Source organism: Rissa tridactyla, chromosome 8 (genome assembly GCF_028500815.1).
Source record: "Rissa tridactyla isolate bRisTri1 chromosome 8, bRisTri1.patW.cur.20221130, whole genome shotgun sequence".
Lineage (NCBI taxonomy): Eukaryota > Metazoa > Chordata > Aves > Charadriiformes > Laridae > Rissa > Rissa tridactyla.
In genome coordinates this window covers 44389913-44402375 of record NC_071473.1, presented here as the reverse complement: position 1 = coordinate 44402375, position 12463 = coordinate 44389913, and the positions used below count along the sequence as shown (strand labels likewise).

The 12463-nt window shown below is 50.7% G+C and overlaps 2 protein-coding genes and 3 non-coding genes across 5 annotated transcripts in view; 1 reads left to right on the top strand and 4 right to left on the bottom strand.

Moving 5' to 3' along the window:
• KIF2C (kinesin family member 2C) overlaps positions 1-861 on the top strand; it is an 18243-nt gene extending 17382 nt beyond the window's left edge. The window contains exon 21 of the mRNA XM_054212119.1: positions 323-861. Within this exon, the coding sequence (XP_054068094.1) occupies positions 323-399 (77 nt within the window). The 3' untranslated portion in view covers positions 400-861. The remainder of the gene's footprint in view (positions 1-322) is intronic.
• ARMH1 (armadillo like helical domain containing 1) overlaps positions 1-12463 on the bottom strand; it is a 16807-nt gene extending 4344 nt beyond the window's left edge. The window contains exons 1-11 of the mRNA XM_054212121.1: positions 12366-12463; positions 9505-9722; positions 9078-9146; positions 8431-8597; positions 7430-7626; positions 7167-7251; positions 5108-5230; positions 4543-4615; positions 3454-3583; positions 2545-2622; positions 1700-1808 (exon numbers count right to left, since the gene is read on the bottom strand). Coding sequence (XP_054068096.1) covers positions 1700-1808; positions 2545-2622; positions 3454-3583; positions 4543-4615; positions 5108-5230; positions 7167-7251; positions 7430-7626; positions 8431-8597; positions 9078-9146; positions 9505-9722; positions 12366-12383 — 1267 coding nt within the window. The 5' untranslated portion in view covers positions 12384-12463. The remainder of the gene's footprint in view (positions 1-1699; positions 1809-2544; positions 2623-3453; positions 3584-4542; positions 4616-5107; positions 5231-7166; positions 7252-7429; positions 7627-8430; positions 8598-9077; positions 9147-9504; positions 9723-12365) is intronic.
• On the bottom strand, positions 5403-5517 carry LOC128914414 (U5 spliceosomal RNA). Its single transcript, XR_008468285.1, has one exon. It is a non-coding gene; the product is annotated as a U5 spliceosomal RNA (small nuclear RNA).
• LOC128914423 (U5 spliceosomal RNA) lies at positions 5951-6065 on the bottom strand. Its single transcript, XR_008468294.1, has one exon. It is a non-coding gene; the product is annotated as a U5 spliceosomal RNA (small nuclear RNA).
• On the bottom strand, positions 6565-6679 carry LOC128914403 (U5 spliceosomal RNA). The gene has a single exon (XR_008468274.1). It is a non-coding gene; the product is annotated as a U5 spliceosomal RNA (small nuclear RNA).

Here is a 12463-nt window from a genome sequence, read left to right as displayed (position 1 = left end):
AGAGGGGTGGTGACAAGAAACAAGAGTAAATGTCCTGCTAACCTCTCTGCCTTATAGCCCAGGGAAATCTAGCCCTCTGAGATGGCTGGATTAGTGGCATCTAGTTTGAACTGCAAACTGCAGGCTTGAAACTGCTGATGAGTAGAAATGAACAAGTACAGCTGAGGAGCTTTGTGGGACCAGGCAGGATTTGATGTTGGCTGAGTGGTTCTTTCAGAGTTCAATTCCTTCTGTGGCCCTTGCAGAGCCCTGTTGAGCGGGACAGCTGAGATGGGGAGTTCAGCTTCCAGGTCAGTCACCCTGTCACTTGCTTCCTTTACAGAAACATTGGATGCCCTAGGAGCTGCCATGCAACTGGAGGAGCAAGTCAGCAAGCAGATGAGCCAGCAGAGGCGTTAGTAAATACAGCAAAACCTGGTGCACAAGCAATCTTCTGTATGTCTTGCATGTTTGTTGGTCATTTGTGTAACTCCTATTTTTAAATGTGGTAGAGTGTCTGCGGGTCATGCATGTGCATGCCTGAGAGCAGTGAACAAGGCAGCCTTTCTCTCTTCATGGTCTGGTATCGGAGTACTCGGCAGAGTGCTAGAAACACGTGCTGTACGGCTTGGGGCGGGGGGCCTGAGACTCTGCTAGATGTGTCTAGCATCTGGCCCTTTGCTAGTGACAATGGTCTCTTCTAATAGAACTAGATACACATGTATTGTCTTCTAGTGTACAGATAACTCTTCCAGATGTGCTTGAAACCTTGCAAAATTGTTGCAAGTCTAGCTTTTCTAGAAAGAAAGTGGATTATATGTAATTAAAAAAAAAAATCAGTATTTTAAGAAGTTTGATAAATAAATGTTCCTGGATTTAATTATCTCCTATCGTAAAAAATATATTTCTTGCTGATTTTTGGTAAAGTCTAACAGCCCCTAAAGACTGGCTGGTATTGTAGGGATAGGCTGATTTCTTGGATGAGGTTTCTTTTTAAAGCCTTTGCACTTATAATGTTTACATAAAAATCACTCAAAATAAATTTTGAGATCCTGTTGAGTAGAACTGGCCTAGCAAGGGGGAAGCTGGTTCAGAGGGTACCTATCCTGCACCTGAGCAAAGCTCAGCATGTAGTGAGTGGCTCAGCTCTTATGACATCAGGTAAGTAGGAAGGGTCCTGTGATATGCCCTTGTACCATGGGAGTTTACTCAGGCTTTGAAGATATCCCCAGGATGTTACTTCACATTTTTTCACATATATTTCCCATGGCTAACATGCCACATAAAATAAACCTGTCAATAGCCCACCAAAATCTGTATTTGAGGGCAGAAGTGCAAAGCTGGCCTCTGGTTCAGGTGCAGCAAGGTGCTGCCGTGGCCCTTATGTGCAACCTGGGTCCAGGTGCCCCCATAGAACCTGTCCTCTGGGAAGGAGCAGGCAGAGGGGCAGGATAGGGGAGGACAGGTGGGAGGCATGTGCTGCTGTCCTCTGTTTCCTGTTTGTTCAGCTCCGTCACACAGGACAAAACAGCCCTGTGAGCTCTGGGTCCAGCAACACAGGATGCAGCTATACAAACATCAGATTACAAAGGGACCCTTCTACCATTACTCCGTCTTCCCCCTAGACCTCCCACCCTGCTCTCCTGCTTCCTGAGCTGCCTTTTCCCCCTGAAAGTGAAGGGTGTAATTTAAATGTCTTTGCCCCCAGCTCTGCACACACCTTCTGCAGACTGCATCCTTGCCATGTCTCTGGGGATGTCTACTATATTGGAGGCCAGTTCTTCAGCCTGGACTGGATCCATTTTTGTGTACCAGGTCTCAGGACTGTCCTGGAAAAGGCAGGAAAAGAGGATCTTAATGGGACTGGGACAAGCAGCTACAGAAGGGATACTTCAACCCAGAGAGGCTCCTCCCCCACAGCTGGGGCATTTTGTGATCAACAGTTTAGGTACAGGGAGCAGTGTCGGGCTGAGCACTCGGGGGCCTCTGAGCTGATTTGTACCTGGGCTCTGCCTGCATCACATTAAGATGGTATAGCCAGAGGAAAAGGGCTGTTATGCTCTACTGAGTTTGGACTTAAAGCAAGGCTGTCCTGTTCCACTTCAGATGTTACTATACTTGGATCATCCAGCCTTGCCCAGTGGTGTCTTAGGGTGAGTAAGGATGGGCCTAGGTGCAAGGAACAAAATGTTACCCTGTATTAGGTCCGGGGAGAGAAGGTGGAACAAACATTGCTTACTACTCTGTATATCCACCCCAGGAGCCAGAGTCAGGAGGGACTTGAATTGGAGGAGCTCAAGTCACCTCTTGCCTCACTTGGCCCTTCAGCCCCCACCTCTAACACCAAGTCCTACTGTCATAGAAGGAGCAGGAGTATGAGCTCCCTTCTTGGTGCTGAGTCAGAGCAGTTATCGCTGAGACTGAAGGTGAACACTTCTCAAAGGGTGGCTTTGTTTATTCTGCACTCTCATGCAAGACTGGGTTTCTTGTGGAAAAAAAAGAATCCTGCAAAACAGACCAAGGTCCTAGGGCTGCTAATAAATGCCATAAGGGAGGCATGTTTACCATAAAATGCTGGAACAGTGTGTGTCCTAGTGCCGCCTTTGCACGCTCCTCCACAAAGGGAAATGTGCGCACAAAATACTGCAAGAGAAGAGAGAGTTGGCATGTAGGGAGAAGGGATGTGAGCGTGTGTACAGAAGGTAGAGCTGCATGAATGATATGGCTCCAGATAACCTGTGTCACGCGCCAGGGAGTCCCTGACCCCCTCCTTTAGTACCGGTGCTACTGCTAGCACTTCATAAACGCACCATGAGGAACGTGAAGGTCCCTGCTCAAGACTCACCTTCTTCCCCCCCTGACATCACCCAGTGCCAGCTCCCACCTTTGTTAACAAGAGGAGGGAGGGCGTTTCAGTGAAATGGTTGCAGTGCAGCAGTTGCCAGGGAATTCACCCTGCTCAGAGGATGGGTGCACTGACCCTCTGCGTTGCTAGGTAGGTTTGTAGACCCTTTTTCCCCTGAGCAGCCTGGTTCTCAGCTGTCACTCACTCAGGCCTTCCCGTCTACTGACAGCATGGTCCTTCTGTGCAGCTGTTACAGAGGCAGGGCTGTGCTGAGGCAGCCCAAAACTCTTTACCTAGCACCAGCCTGCCTATGATTCTGTGCTAGTGTCTTGCTCCAGGCAAACTGTCTTGATTAGTCCCTTAGCTCTGTCTGTGCTTGATACCCACAGCAAGCATGGGGGTAGAACAGATGTGTGAGGGCCCAACAGTGGCTTCCCAGCACCTTGTTTGTGGTGGGTGGTAGGAGGGAGGCAGATAGAAGAGGAAATACAGCTCTTTCCTGAAGGAACTGTCACTCCTGCCTTTGTGTCTGCTATTCTTAGAAAAAAAAAAAACAACACAGCATAGGGAGCTTTTCTGGGAGGAGACCATGTGCTACGATGTTCTCCACCATAAACCACCACACTCACTTCCAGGGAGATGCTGGCATGTCTCTGGCTGGCTGCATGATCCAGGTTCCCCACAGCAACCATCAGGCCATGTACCACTTTCAGCTGGATCAGCTCTTCCGCCACTTCTGCTGACTCCTTGGCTAATACACTGCAATGAGACAGGCCATCAGCCCCTACCCTCTGTGTGGGAAGAAGCACACAACAAATTGAGTCAGGGTCTCTTAGTGCGGTCACCAGTGGACAACAATGTGTTCCTACCCTGCCCTAGCAAGACCAACAGACAGGAGAGTCTCAAAATAAACAAGAAATGTTTGTCTGTGCATGGATTAGCAATCATTTAAAGTGTGGGCTTGCTGAGAACAAATTGCCTAATGATTGGCAGGAGCTTCCTTGGCTGTATGAAAGTCTAGCAAGTTTCTTGCATGACCATGAAGAACACAGAACTCAACCACCACCACTGTTACTTATGTGAGCATGTCCCCGGAAAACACTCCAGTACATCTCCCTACCCACCAAGGGCTTTCTGTCATCTGCTTTTGCAGGAAAAGTGTTCTGATAGCACTATCTTGTGGACACTGCAGGAAATTCATACTGAATGAACAAATTTTAGCACAAACGGCTGAATTTCTTTAAGGATTCTGCAGTCAGTCATAGGCACTAGACTCTTATGTTGGGTGGCTGATGTTAAATAAGGGTGTTTCACTGCTCGCTGTGGCTCCCAGCTATGTGGAGAATAGAGCGGCCTTGATCAATACAGCACCCTTTAGCCCTGTGCTGTGGTGGAACACACACATTGCTTCCAGGCCCAGCCATGAAGCCACTGTGACAGCACACGGGGACAGAGCCGGTGGGATTCCACATCTCCCTATAAATAAAACTTCAAGCAAGCTCCAGTGTTGGAAGCAGGGAGGGTCTGAGCATTGCTACCTGCAGGCACTCTGCCCTATTCCTGAGCACACCCTGCCTCCGAACAGCCTAAGGAGCCTTAGCTGAGCACTGGCGTACTGGAATACGTCCCAGTCCTTTCCTACCCTACCCTACCCAAAGGAAGCCACTTCTCTAAGGTCCCTTTTATGCTTCTGTAGGTTTTGCTCCGGAGTTTCTTACCCAATGGCTTTTGCAGCAGCTGCTTGCTGAATATAGACCAGCATGGGCTCCCTTGGGCAAAGTGTGGCTGGGTCTGCGTGAGGAACATGAGAATGGTGAGAATGGTGCTTTGACACACCTCTAAGATGTCAGAAGGGAGGGGAGGTGCAGTTACACAGCTAGCATGAAAAGGTGATGTCTTTCAGGGAAACCCTGTGGCTACATATCATATGAAACACCCTGCAAAGGTCTGTGCGCGCGATGCCCACGGCAGCACAGCCCCAGGTCAGACAGTGGGGGCCACTGCGACCTGCTCTGCTGAGTCAGGGGAGGAAACACCCGTGTCTGGAACGGTTTATCATCCTTGCCCAGCAGACCTCAGCAGGTTTCTGGAGGCCTGGACGGTAGCCTGCACGCTGCCTCGACCCAGGCAGCCCTGGCTGCTGGGCTCCCCGCCTCAGGGGACAGCCCCCTGCACCTCCTCCCCTACGAGTCCGGGCAACTGCCCTGCAGAAGGAGGCAAGGGAGCTTGGGAGAAACCCGGTCGCCCTGGGAGGAGGCCATGGTCCATGGTCCGCTTTTTTACCTTTGGCGGTCTCGTCGCAGGAGGTAAAAGCTTTCTCCCCGGGTGGTGTCAGTAGGGCAACCAAGCCCTTCAGCAGGGCCGGCCGGACCTGGCAGGCCATGAGGGCCTTCAGCAGCTGGATGGCTGGCAGAGAGAGAGGGGAGCCGCGCTCAGCACTTGCGTGTTGTACGTGTGCGTGGGGGGAATCTGGGTACGGCTTGTCATGGGGGAAGGACTACAAACAGCCTATGACAAAACCTACGACTTCACCAGATTCCTAAAAACTTCATTCTGTTTTTTTAACCAGAAAAAGGATAGCTTCACCGAAGTGAAGCCTCAAAAAATTCATCGACACTCGTGCTTGTTCCTCTCCACGGAAATCTTTAGTAAAAGGCGAAAGATTTATACGATCTGAAGAGAAACCAGAGTATACCACCATCTTTTCCCCCGCCACACCGCCCGCCTGCCCCGCGCCCCATAGCTCAGGGCGAAGGAGCCCCCGCCCGCCCCCGGCCCCGCAGCCCCCGGCCCGGCCCGGCCCAGCCCCGCCGGGGCGGACCGGCCCCGCCGACCCGGACGGCTCGGAGCGGCCGCGGCAGCGGACACCGGCGGGGCCGGGGCGGTGCGGGGCGGCCGCGGTGCTCCCTGGGTATGCAAATCATCCGAATGCTAATGAACACACGCTAACGAGGCGGGGCAGGGGTCAAAGGGCCGGCAGTTCGGGGTCAGCGCTGCCGCGCTGGTCCCAGCCTCCCAGATCCCATCGGATCCCTCTTTCCCTCACGCGAACTACGGAAGACCGTAACCCACCCAGATCCTACTCCACCTTTTCATTTTCAATCTATTTTTCACCATAAATGGGATAGCTCCACCGAAATGGAGCCTCAAAAAATTCATCGACACTCGTGCCTGTTCCTCTCCACGGAAATCTTTAGTAAAAGGCGAAAGATTTATACGATCTGAAGAGAAACCAGAGTATGCCTACCGTTCCGCCGCACATCTACCCACCCCCGCCTGCCTCCCCATAGGACACGGCGACCCCTTCTCGTCCCCCGCCGTCCCCCCCAGCCCGACCCCGGCTCGCCGCGGTTACCGACACCCCCGGCTCGCCCAATCCCACTGTCCACGCCGGCTCGGGGCGGCGGTGGCGAGCGGGACCGGCAGGGCGCTACCCCGCACTGCACCCTGGGTATGCTAATCAGAGCCATGCTGTTGAGGGACATGCTAATGAGGCGGCCCGCCCTCCCGGGAGGGGGCGGAGCGAGCGGCCGGTGCGGCGGAGGCAGAGCGGGCAAAGGGCCCCCGCAGCCCGGGCTGGGTCGCATCGTCCCCGCAGACAGCGCGCCGAAGAGGCGGAGATCGGCCCCGGAAGCAGGTCCCTGCACAAAATCAGTCCCACGATTCTCTGGGGAATACCGGGACTAACTAACACTGCTTCGGAAGCGAAAAACCAGTCTGTTTTTTACCAGAAAAAGGGTAGCTTCACCGAAGTGAAGCCTCAAAAAATTTATCGACACTCGTACCTGTTCCTCTCCACGGAAATCTTTAGTAAAAGGCGAAAGATTTATACGATCTGAAGAGAAACCAGAGTATGCTTCATACAGTCCCCGCGAAAACCCCCTTTCCCCGTTGTCCCTCCACCGGGTACGGCGACCCCGGATAACCCACCCACCCCCTCCCCCCCCCGCCCCCCGTTCCCCGGTCGCCCACATGAACAAGCCCCGGCGCGCACCCGGGTGGCCCCGGAGAGCGGCGGCGGCTGACAGCGCTACCGGGGCCGCGCCGCCGGTCCGCGGTGCACCCTGGGTATGCAAATAAACGAATGCTAATGAGCTCAGTGCTAATGAGGCGCCCGCCGCCCGCAGCGCCAGGCACACCCGCAGCCCGGTGGGAGTCTGGGGGGGCTGCTGTGGTCGTCCGCCTCCGCCGTCGGTCCGGGGCCCCGGAGCCGCACGAACCGAGGCTGCTCCTCCCTGCCGTCTGTCCCTGCCACATTTATCCAGGCCTAGAGATGGCCATCCCCATACAGTCTCCCCCAGATCCCTTGGGCCACCACCCGGGGTGTCTGGATGGGTCCTACCTTCGTACTGGACGTCCAGGTGCACTGAGCACAGTGCGCCCAGCACGGGTTCCACCAGGATTGCGGGCGCCTCTCCCAGCAAGTCCTGGGGGGAGACAGGCAGAGTGACAGGGACAGCTTTGAGAGTACTCCAGGCTGTCCTCTTGCAGGCACAGGGGCTGCCCACGGGACACCAAGGGGACTGACCTAGCTCCTGCCAGGGCAGGAAGGACCAACATGGGAGCTAATGCTGCCCCTCACCCCCAACCAGACCCACCACCCACCTGCATGACCACGAGCGTCTGCAGAGCCAGCTGCTGGGCTCGGGGGGAGGCACAGGGCAGCACAGCAACGAGGCCTTTGTAGACTTGGTTCTGGTACTTGGGATTGCCATGGCCCAAGGAGTCCAGTAGAACCTGCACATCTTCTTGAGCCTCTGCTGAGTTGGAAGTGGCCAAGAAATTGGCGAGGGATTGCACCCCTGGGCAGAGAAAGAGTCACCAAGTCATGTGTCTGGATGAGTCTGGGTCATTCATCTCAGGTGTTTCACTGACAGCCCAAGAGAACCCAGCACCACATCCCACTTGTGGATGTGCAGCTCAAAGAACAGAAGCCAGGAAAAAAGTTCTTTGGCCTTGTCAGGAGCCACAACACCAACTGGAAAAGCAGTCAGCAAAATTCTCAGCTGAAGTAGGTGGCCAAGGCCCTTCTGTGGGCATTTTCACAAGCAGGATCTGGCACTGGAATGCCAGCAGTGCTGCTAGGGATCCCTCTGCTGATCCTGCCACCTCGTCTCCCTTGGAGGAAGCTGTGACGGCAGGTATCACCCCATAGCCTCCAACACCATAATCCAAACAACAGAACAACTAACGGGATTTGGCTTCCACAGTCCAGGAAAAAAAGTGTGTTGTAATGCTCTTTCAAAAGATACAAGCCACAAAACCTTCCCACCCCCCGAGGGGAAGTCTGGGAAAGTTTGTCGTAGGTGAATGCTGCAGCTAAGAATGGAAACTGGTTTGTGGTTTAACTGGAGCAGTTGCAACCAGCAGGACAGCAGTATCGCATCAAAAGAAATGACTGTAAAGAAAGGGAGCTCATTAAAAACTGAGAGAGGGGATGAAATGCAACCGCTCAACAATAGCCGAGACCCTGAACTCCTTCCAGCCAGACAAACGCTGCAGCAATCTGCCATCAGCAGGTGGAGGGAAGGGACCGCAGCAAGCAGAGGTCAGGGAGAACATCCTCGCCTGAATTAGGAAAAAGCACGGATGGACACGCCGCCTACCGTAGCTTTCACAAATGAACTCCTTATACTTCCTCCCAGAGTTTGCGACAAGCTGGAGCAGCTTTACACACTCCCTTTTGTCCTCTTCTTTCAGGTGGTTCAGCCCTAGTATTTCCAGGAGAATCAAGACACCTCCGATCTCCAGAAATTCAATAAGGTATCTGCGTCTGCAAGGATAGGGGGAACAAAGCCAAAAGTGTCACCTGCCTTGGAGCCCATCTTCCTCTGTCAGCACACTGTGCTCTTGGGAACCATCGCCTCCTGCCTCGCTGCAGCGGGGGCCCGGGCGGCAAACACAAGGAGGCTCCTCCATGCTTTGCTGCCAGCAGGTCACCAGCTCCCGTTCTGCCCTGGGCTTATTTCAGATACTGAACCACAGGCACAAAAAGTCCCATCTCCGCACTCAGGCTCTCGCCACACTCCTTCCACGTCGTGTCAGTGACCTGGTGGCTCTGGGGACATGCACGAGCAGTGGATTTGGTTTTTGAGAGCATTTGAAATTCCTACCACAAACCTCACTGGGGCCTGCCTTGCCTGAAATGCTTACACAGCCCTCCCAAAAGACTGTCAAGGACTCATTGTTTTCTTTATCTATTTACCCCCTCACCCGTGTGTGCGCCTCTCACACAGTGACATTCTATACTTACCCACTTGCAGCAGATAAGAAGATGCCAATGGACTTGAGCAGCTGGTTGAGGCACGTGCTGTACGTGTAGCTGTTTGACAAGGCTAAGGAGAGATTTACAGACCATCATGGTTGTCCCCCAGCTTGCCTTTGGCAATGTGGAGGTCTGAACTGGTACTCTCTCTGCGAGAGAGCATGGACCTTCCTCTCACAGGCGTGCAGAGGCAGCACGCTTTTCCCAATATAATAAAAAACACTAATTCTAGGTTCCTGGCAGACATGACTTTCTCTTCCGTTCCATCTTTAGATGACCACTTCCTCCCCCCTGCAGAACACAGCTGGATATGGATGCCTCCATACAGAAGCTTATTTTTTAAACAAATTTTTGGTAGAGAACTTTCCTTTCCCACCACCATACTCCACCTCCAGCTGTCCAAGGAAACAGATACGTCATCCTGAGCCATGCTGTTAGGCGAGCCAGAAACAAGCTGGCTCCCTGGGCGAACTCCAGCTCCAGCTCTGGTTCTGTCTTGCCATCATTGCTTTTAATGAAGTTGTTCAGCATGTGGCTTCGAGCAACTTTGTGGGCACTATCCCATTCCTGCAAGAAAACCATGAGCTTCCTGATGCCTTCCTGCTCTTTGACGGAAGTCATGATCTCTTCTGCCTAGAGAAAAGGGAGAAAGAAGTTAAAAAAGGGCTTTGAAGACAGAAAAAGTCTATACTAAGGAATTACCACCGGAATCATTTTAAATCTCTGGCAAATAATATTAAAGCACTTACTAGCTATTAATTTAATCTCATTTTCCTTTCTACTCATTTCATAGATAAGAAAAATGAGGCAAAAGGAGGGTTTCTGGTACGTCTGAAGCTGCACAATGAATCTGCAATGGATTTGAGATTATTTTCCAGGGCAGGTGGCTTCACCACAGGAGCTCTCTTCTCCGCTCTGTTAATAAAGTCATTTTGATGTCACCCGTTCCCCCAGCATTGGTTTCTCACTAGCCTCATGATATGAACACTGCATCTCATATCTGACCTGCCGGAGAGTAAGTAGGGTGAAATGAGAGCACAAATAGGTATGGATTTATGGGGAGTGACAAGGTCAAGGGGGCTGTAAATGCCTGTTAGCACAGCAGTGCAGCATGCCCTTGCCCCCGTGATGGAGCGACAGTCATTTGGCCTGGGCCCACACCCACTCCAGGAAGATATGCTTGGCCTTGGCACTGGGAGAGCGCTTTAGGACCCTTTGGCAAGACACACATTTGCTCTGTTTTTTTCTCATCTATTTTCTATGTCAAGTTTTAAAACAATCTAAGAAAACCTGAAATCGTAAGAGCTATAGGCAAGACAACAGAAGCTCCAGAAGCATCCCTTGCCTGTACTTCCTTCCATCCCTTCACAGAGGTGTTAAATAAAGCAATCCATATTTTGCCAGATTTCTTTGTCATGCTGTTGGCTCAGTATGATATCTTCTATTGCAACTTGACAAATGTGAAGGTGTGCTTAGTAGGGGGATGAAACATCAGAAGATTAAACTCTCCGTTCATCTGGGTAGGTGAGAATTTCACTGGCATGTATGCGTTTGGCTTTAAGACACTGACCAAACTCAAGGAGCCTCGCAGTTAAACATCAGTATCTGTGTACATACACTGATGCAGAAAGAGGGACGAGGTCACAGACAGCTGCGTTAACACAGGTGCGTTGTCCTCCACCCAGCTGTATCAACATGCCTGAGGATAAGAAAGGACTTCACACCTTGTCTAATACAATTCTTGGACTTCCTACATAAGAAAAGTACCATTTTAGGTTTTATTTAAAGTGTGGTTTAAGAGAAAAAAAGGTAAAATGACACAAAATCTTTGGATTTCAGAATAAGCAGTTTCTTTCAGTGTAATACAAGTGGCCAAGATTATCAATTTCCTGTCTACAAAGTTTTTAAACCTTTTCTCCTAGAATCTGGAGCAAAATCCCAAATCAGTTACAGAATATACCCAAGATACCTACTCAAAATAACTCGTTCTTGCTGTTATCAGAACGAGACTGAAAGCAACGACCAAGAGGTAAACATGTACCCCAGTGCCTGAAAACAAACAAAGTCTTTGAAAAACTGGCTAAGAAACAACATTTGGGAATTCAGATGAGATGAAATTTCATTTGGGAATTAACGGGCTGTGCTCTCTAAGGAGTCTGTGTCCTTGGCAGGGCATTTTCAGGATCTCCTTTGCGGGGAAGCAGGTTTAAAATAAATCCATTTTCCCAAAATAGTTGTGATTGAAAATGTTATTAGCCATAACAAATGTTAGTGCTGACAGGAGAATGGCCTGTTAGGGGCCTCTGGTGAAACAGTCAAGTGAAAGTCATATTTCACATTATTGCGAACATTTTCCTGTGATTTACAGAATATTTGTGAAACATTACTTGCAAGGCATATGATTGATATTGAGAGAACAGCTAGTGTGCAGGGAGAATCTGTATTTCACAGAGACTGTTTGCATGAAATTTACAGTCCCATAAAGTGCTCCTCTGTCCTCAACAGAGATCTAGTTAAAAGAACTTTACAGTCTGAAACATCCCAAAATTGATTCTAAATTAATGTTTCCATATTTATGTTTAAGATGCTGGTGGTGTAATGCTATCCTGTTTTTACTATAAAGCTGCAGTAACCCCCCACTATACAGAAATACCAGCACCAGCCTCTGGATGTGAGGATTTTAGTGATACAAAGGGCTTGCCTATGAATCAATGGCAAAAAAAAAAAAAAAAAAAAAAAGAGTTCAAAACAATGATCACATGAGGCTTCTGAGGATACAGCGCTATCTGTCCCTGGCTGCTACAATAACAGCATCTGCTGACACAGTAGTCTTTAAGCCAACATTGCAAAGTACCCCGAGAATGTACATGAATATTTTTATTATGACCATTTTACATATGGGAACATACAGACACAGGGGAGTTAAATGACTTCTCCGAGTCGTTTGTCAGTGCTAGCATCAGCACATAACTCCTGTTTGTCGGCTTCAAACTCTGCTCTCAAGAGTGGTGGGCTGCCACCCCAGTCCATTGGACTTAATAATCAAAACAAGGCTGGGTCAGGGCAGTGCTTTATTCCTGCCAAGAAAAACGCAAGTGATTTAGGAACTCGCTGTGGCAATTCAGCAGTTCTTTATATCCAGAGTGCTGCTAAATCATCACATTGAGACCAAAAGGCAGATTGGTGCTGCGTCAGCCTCAGTTTATGAGTGTGAGGTGCCAGCGACCGATGGCCTTGGACTCACGGAAGGACAAAGTCACGGTGATTTGGTGTTACCTTTGCATCTTGCAACATCAAGGTTGTGCCCAGCCTCAAGCAAAACTTAAAGCTTCTCTTTCCTCAGCAGGTTTCACCCTCTCCTGGGATACCTCAAG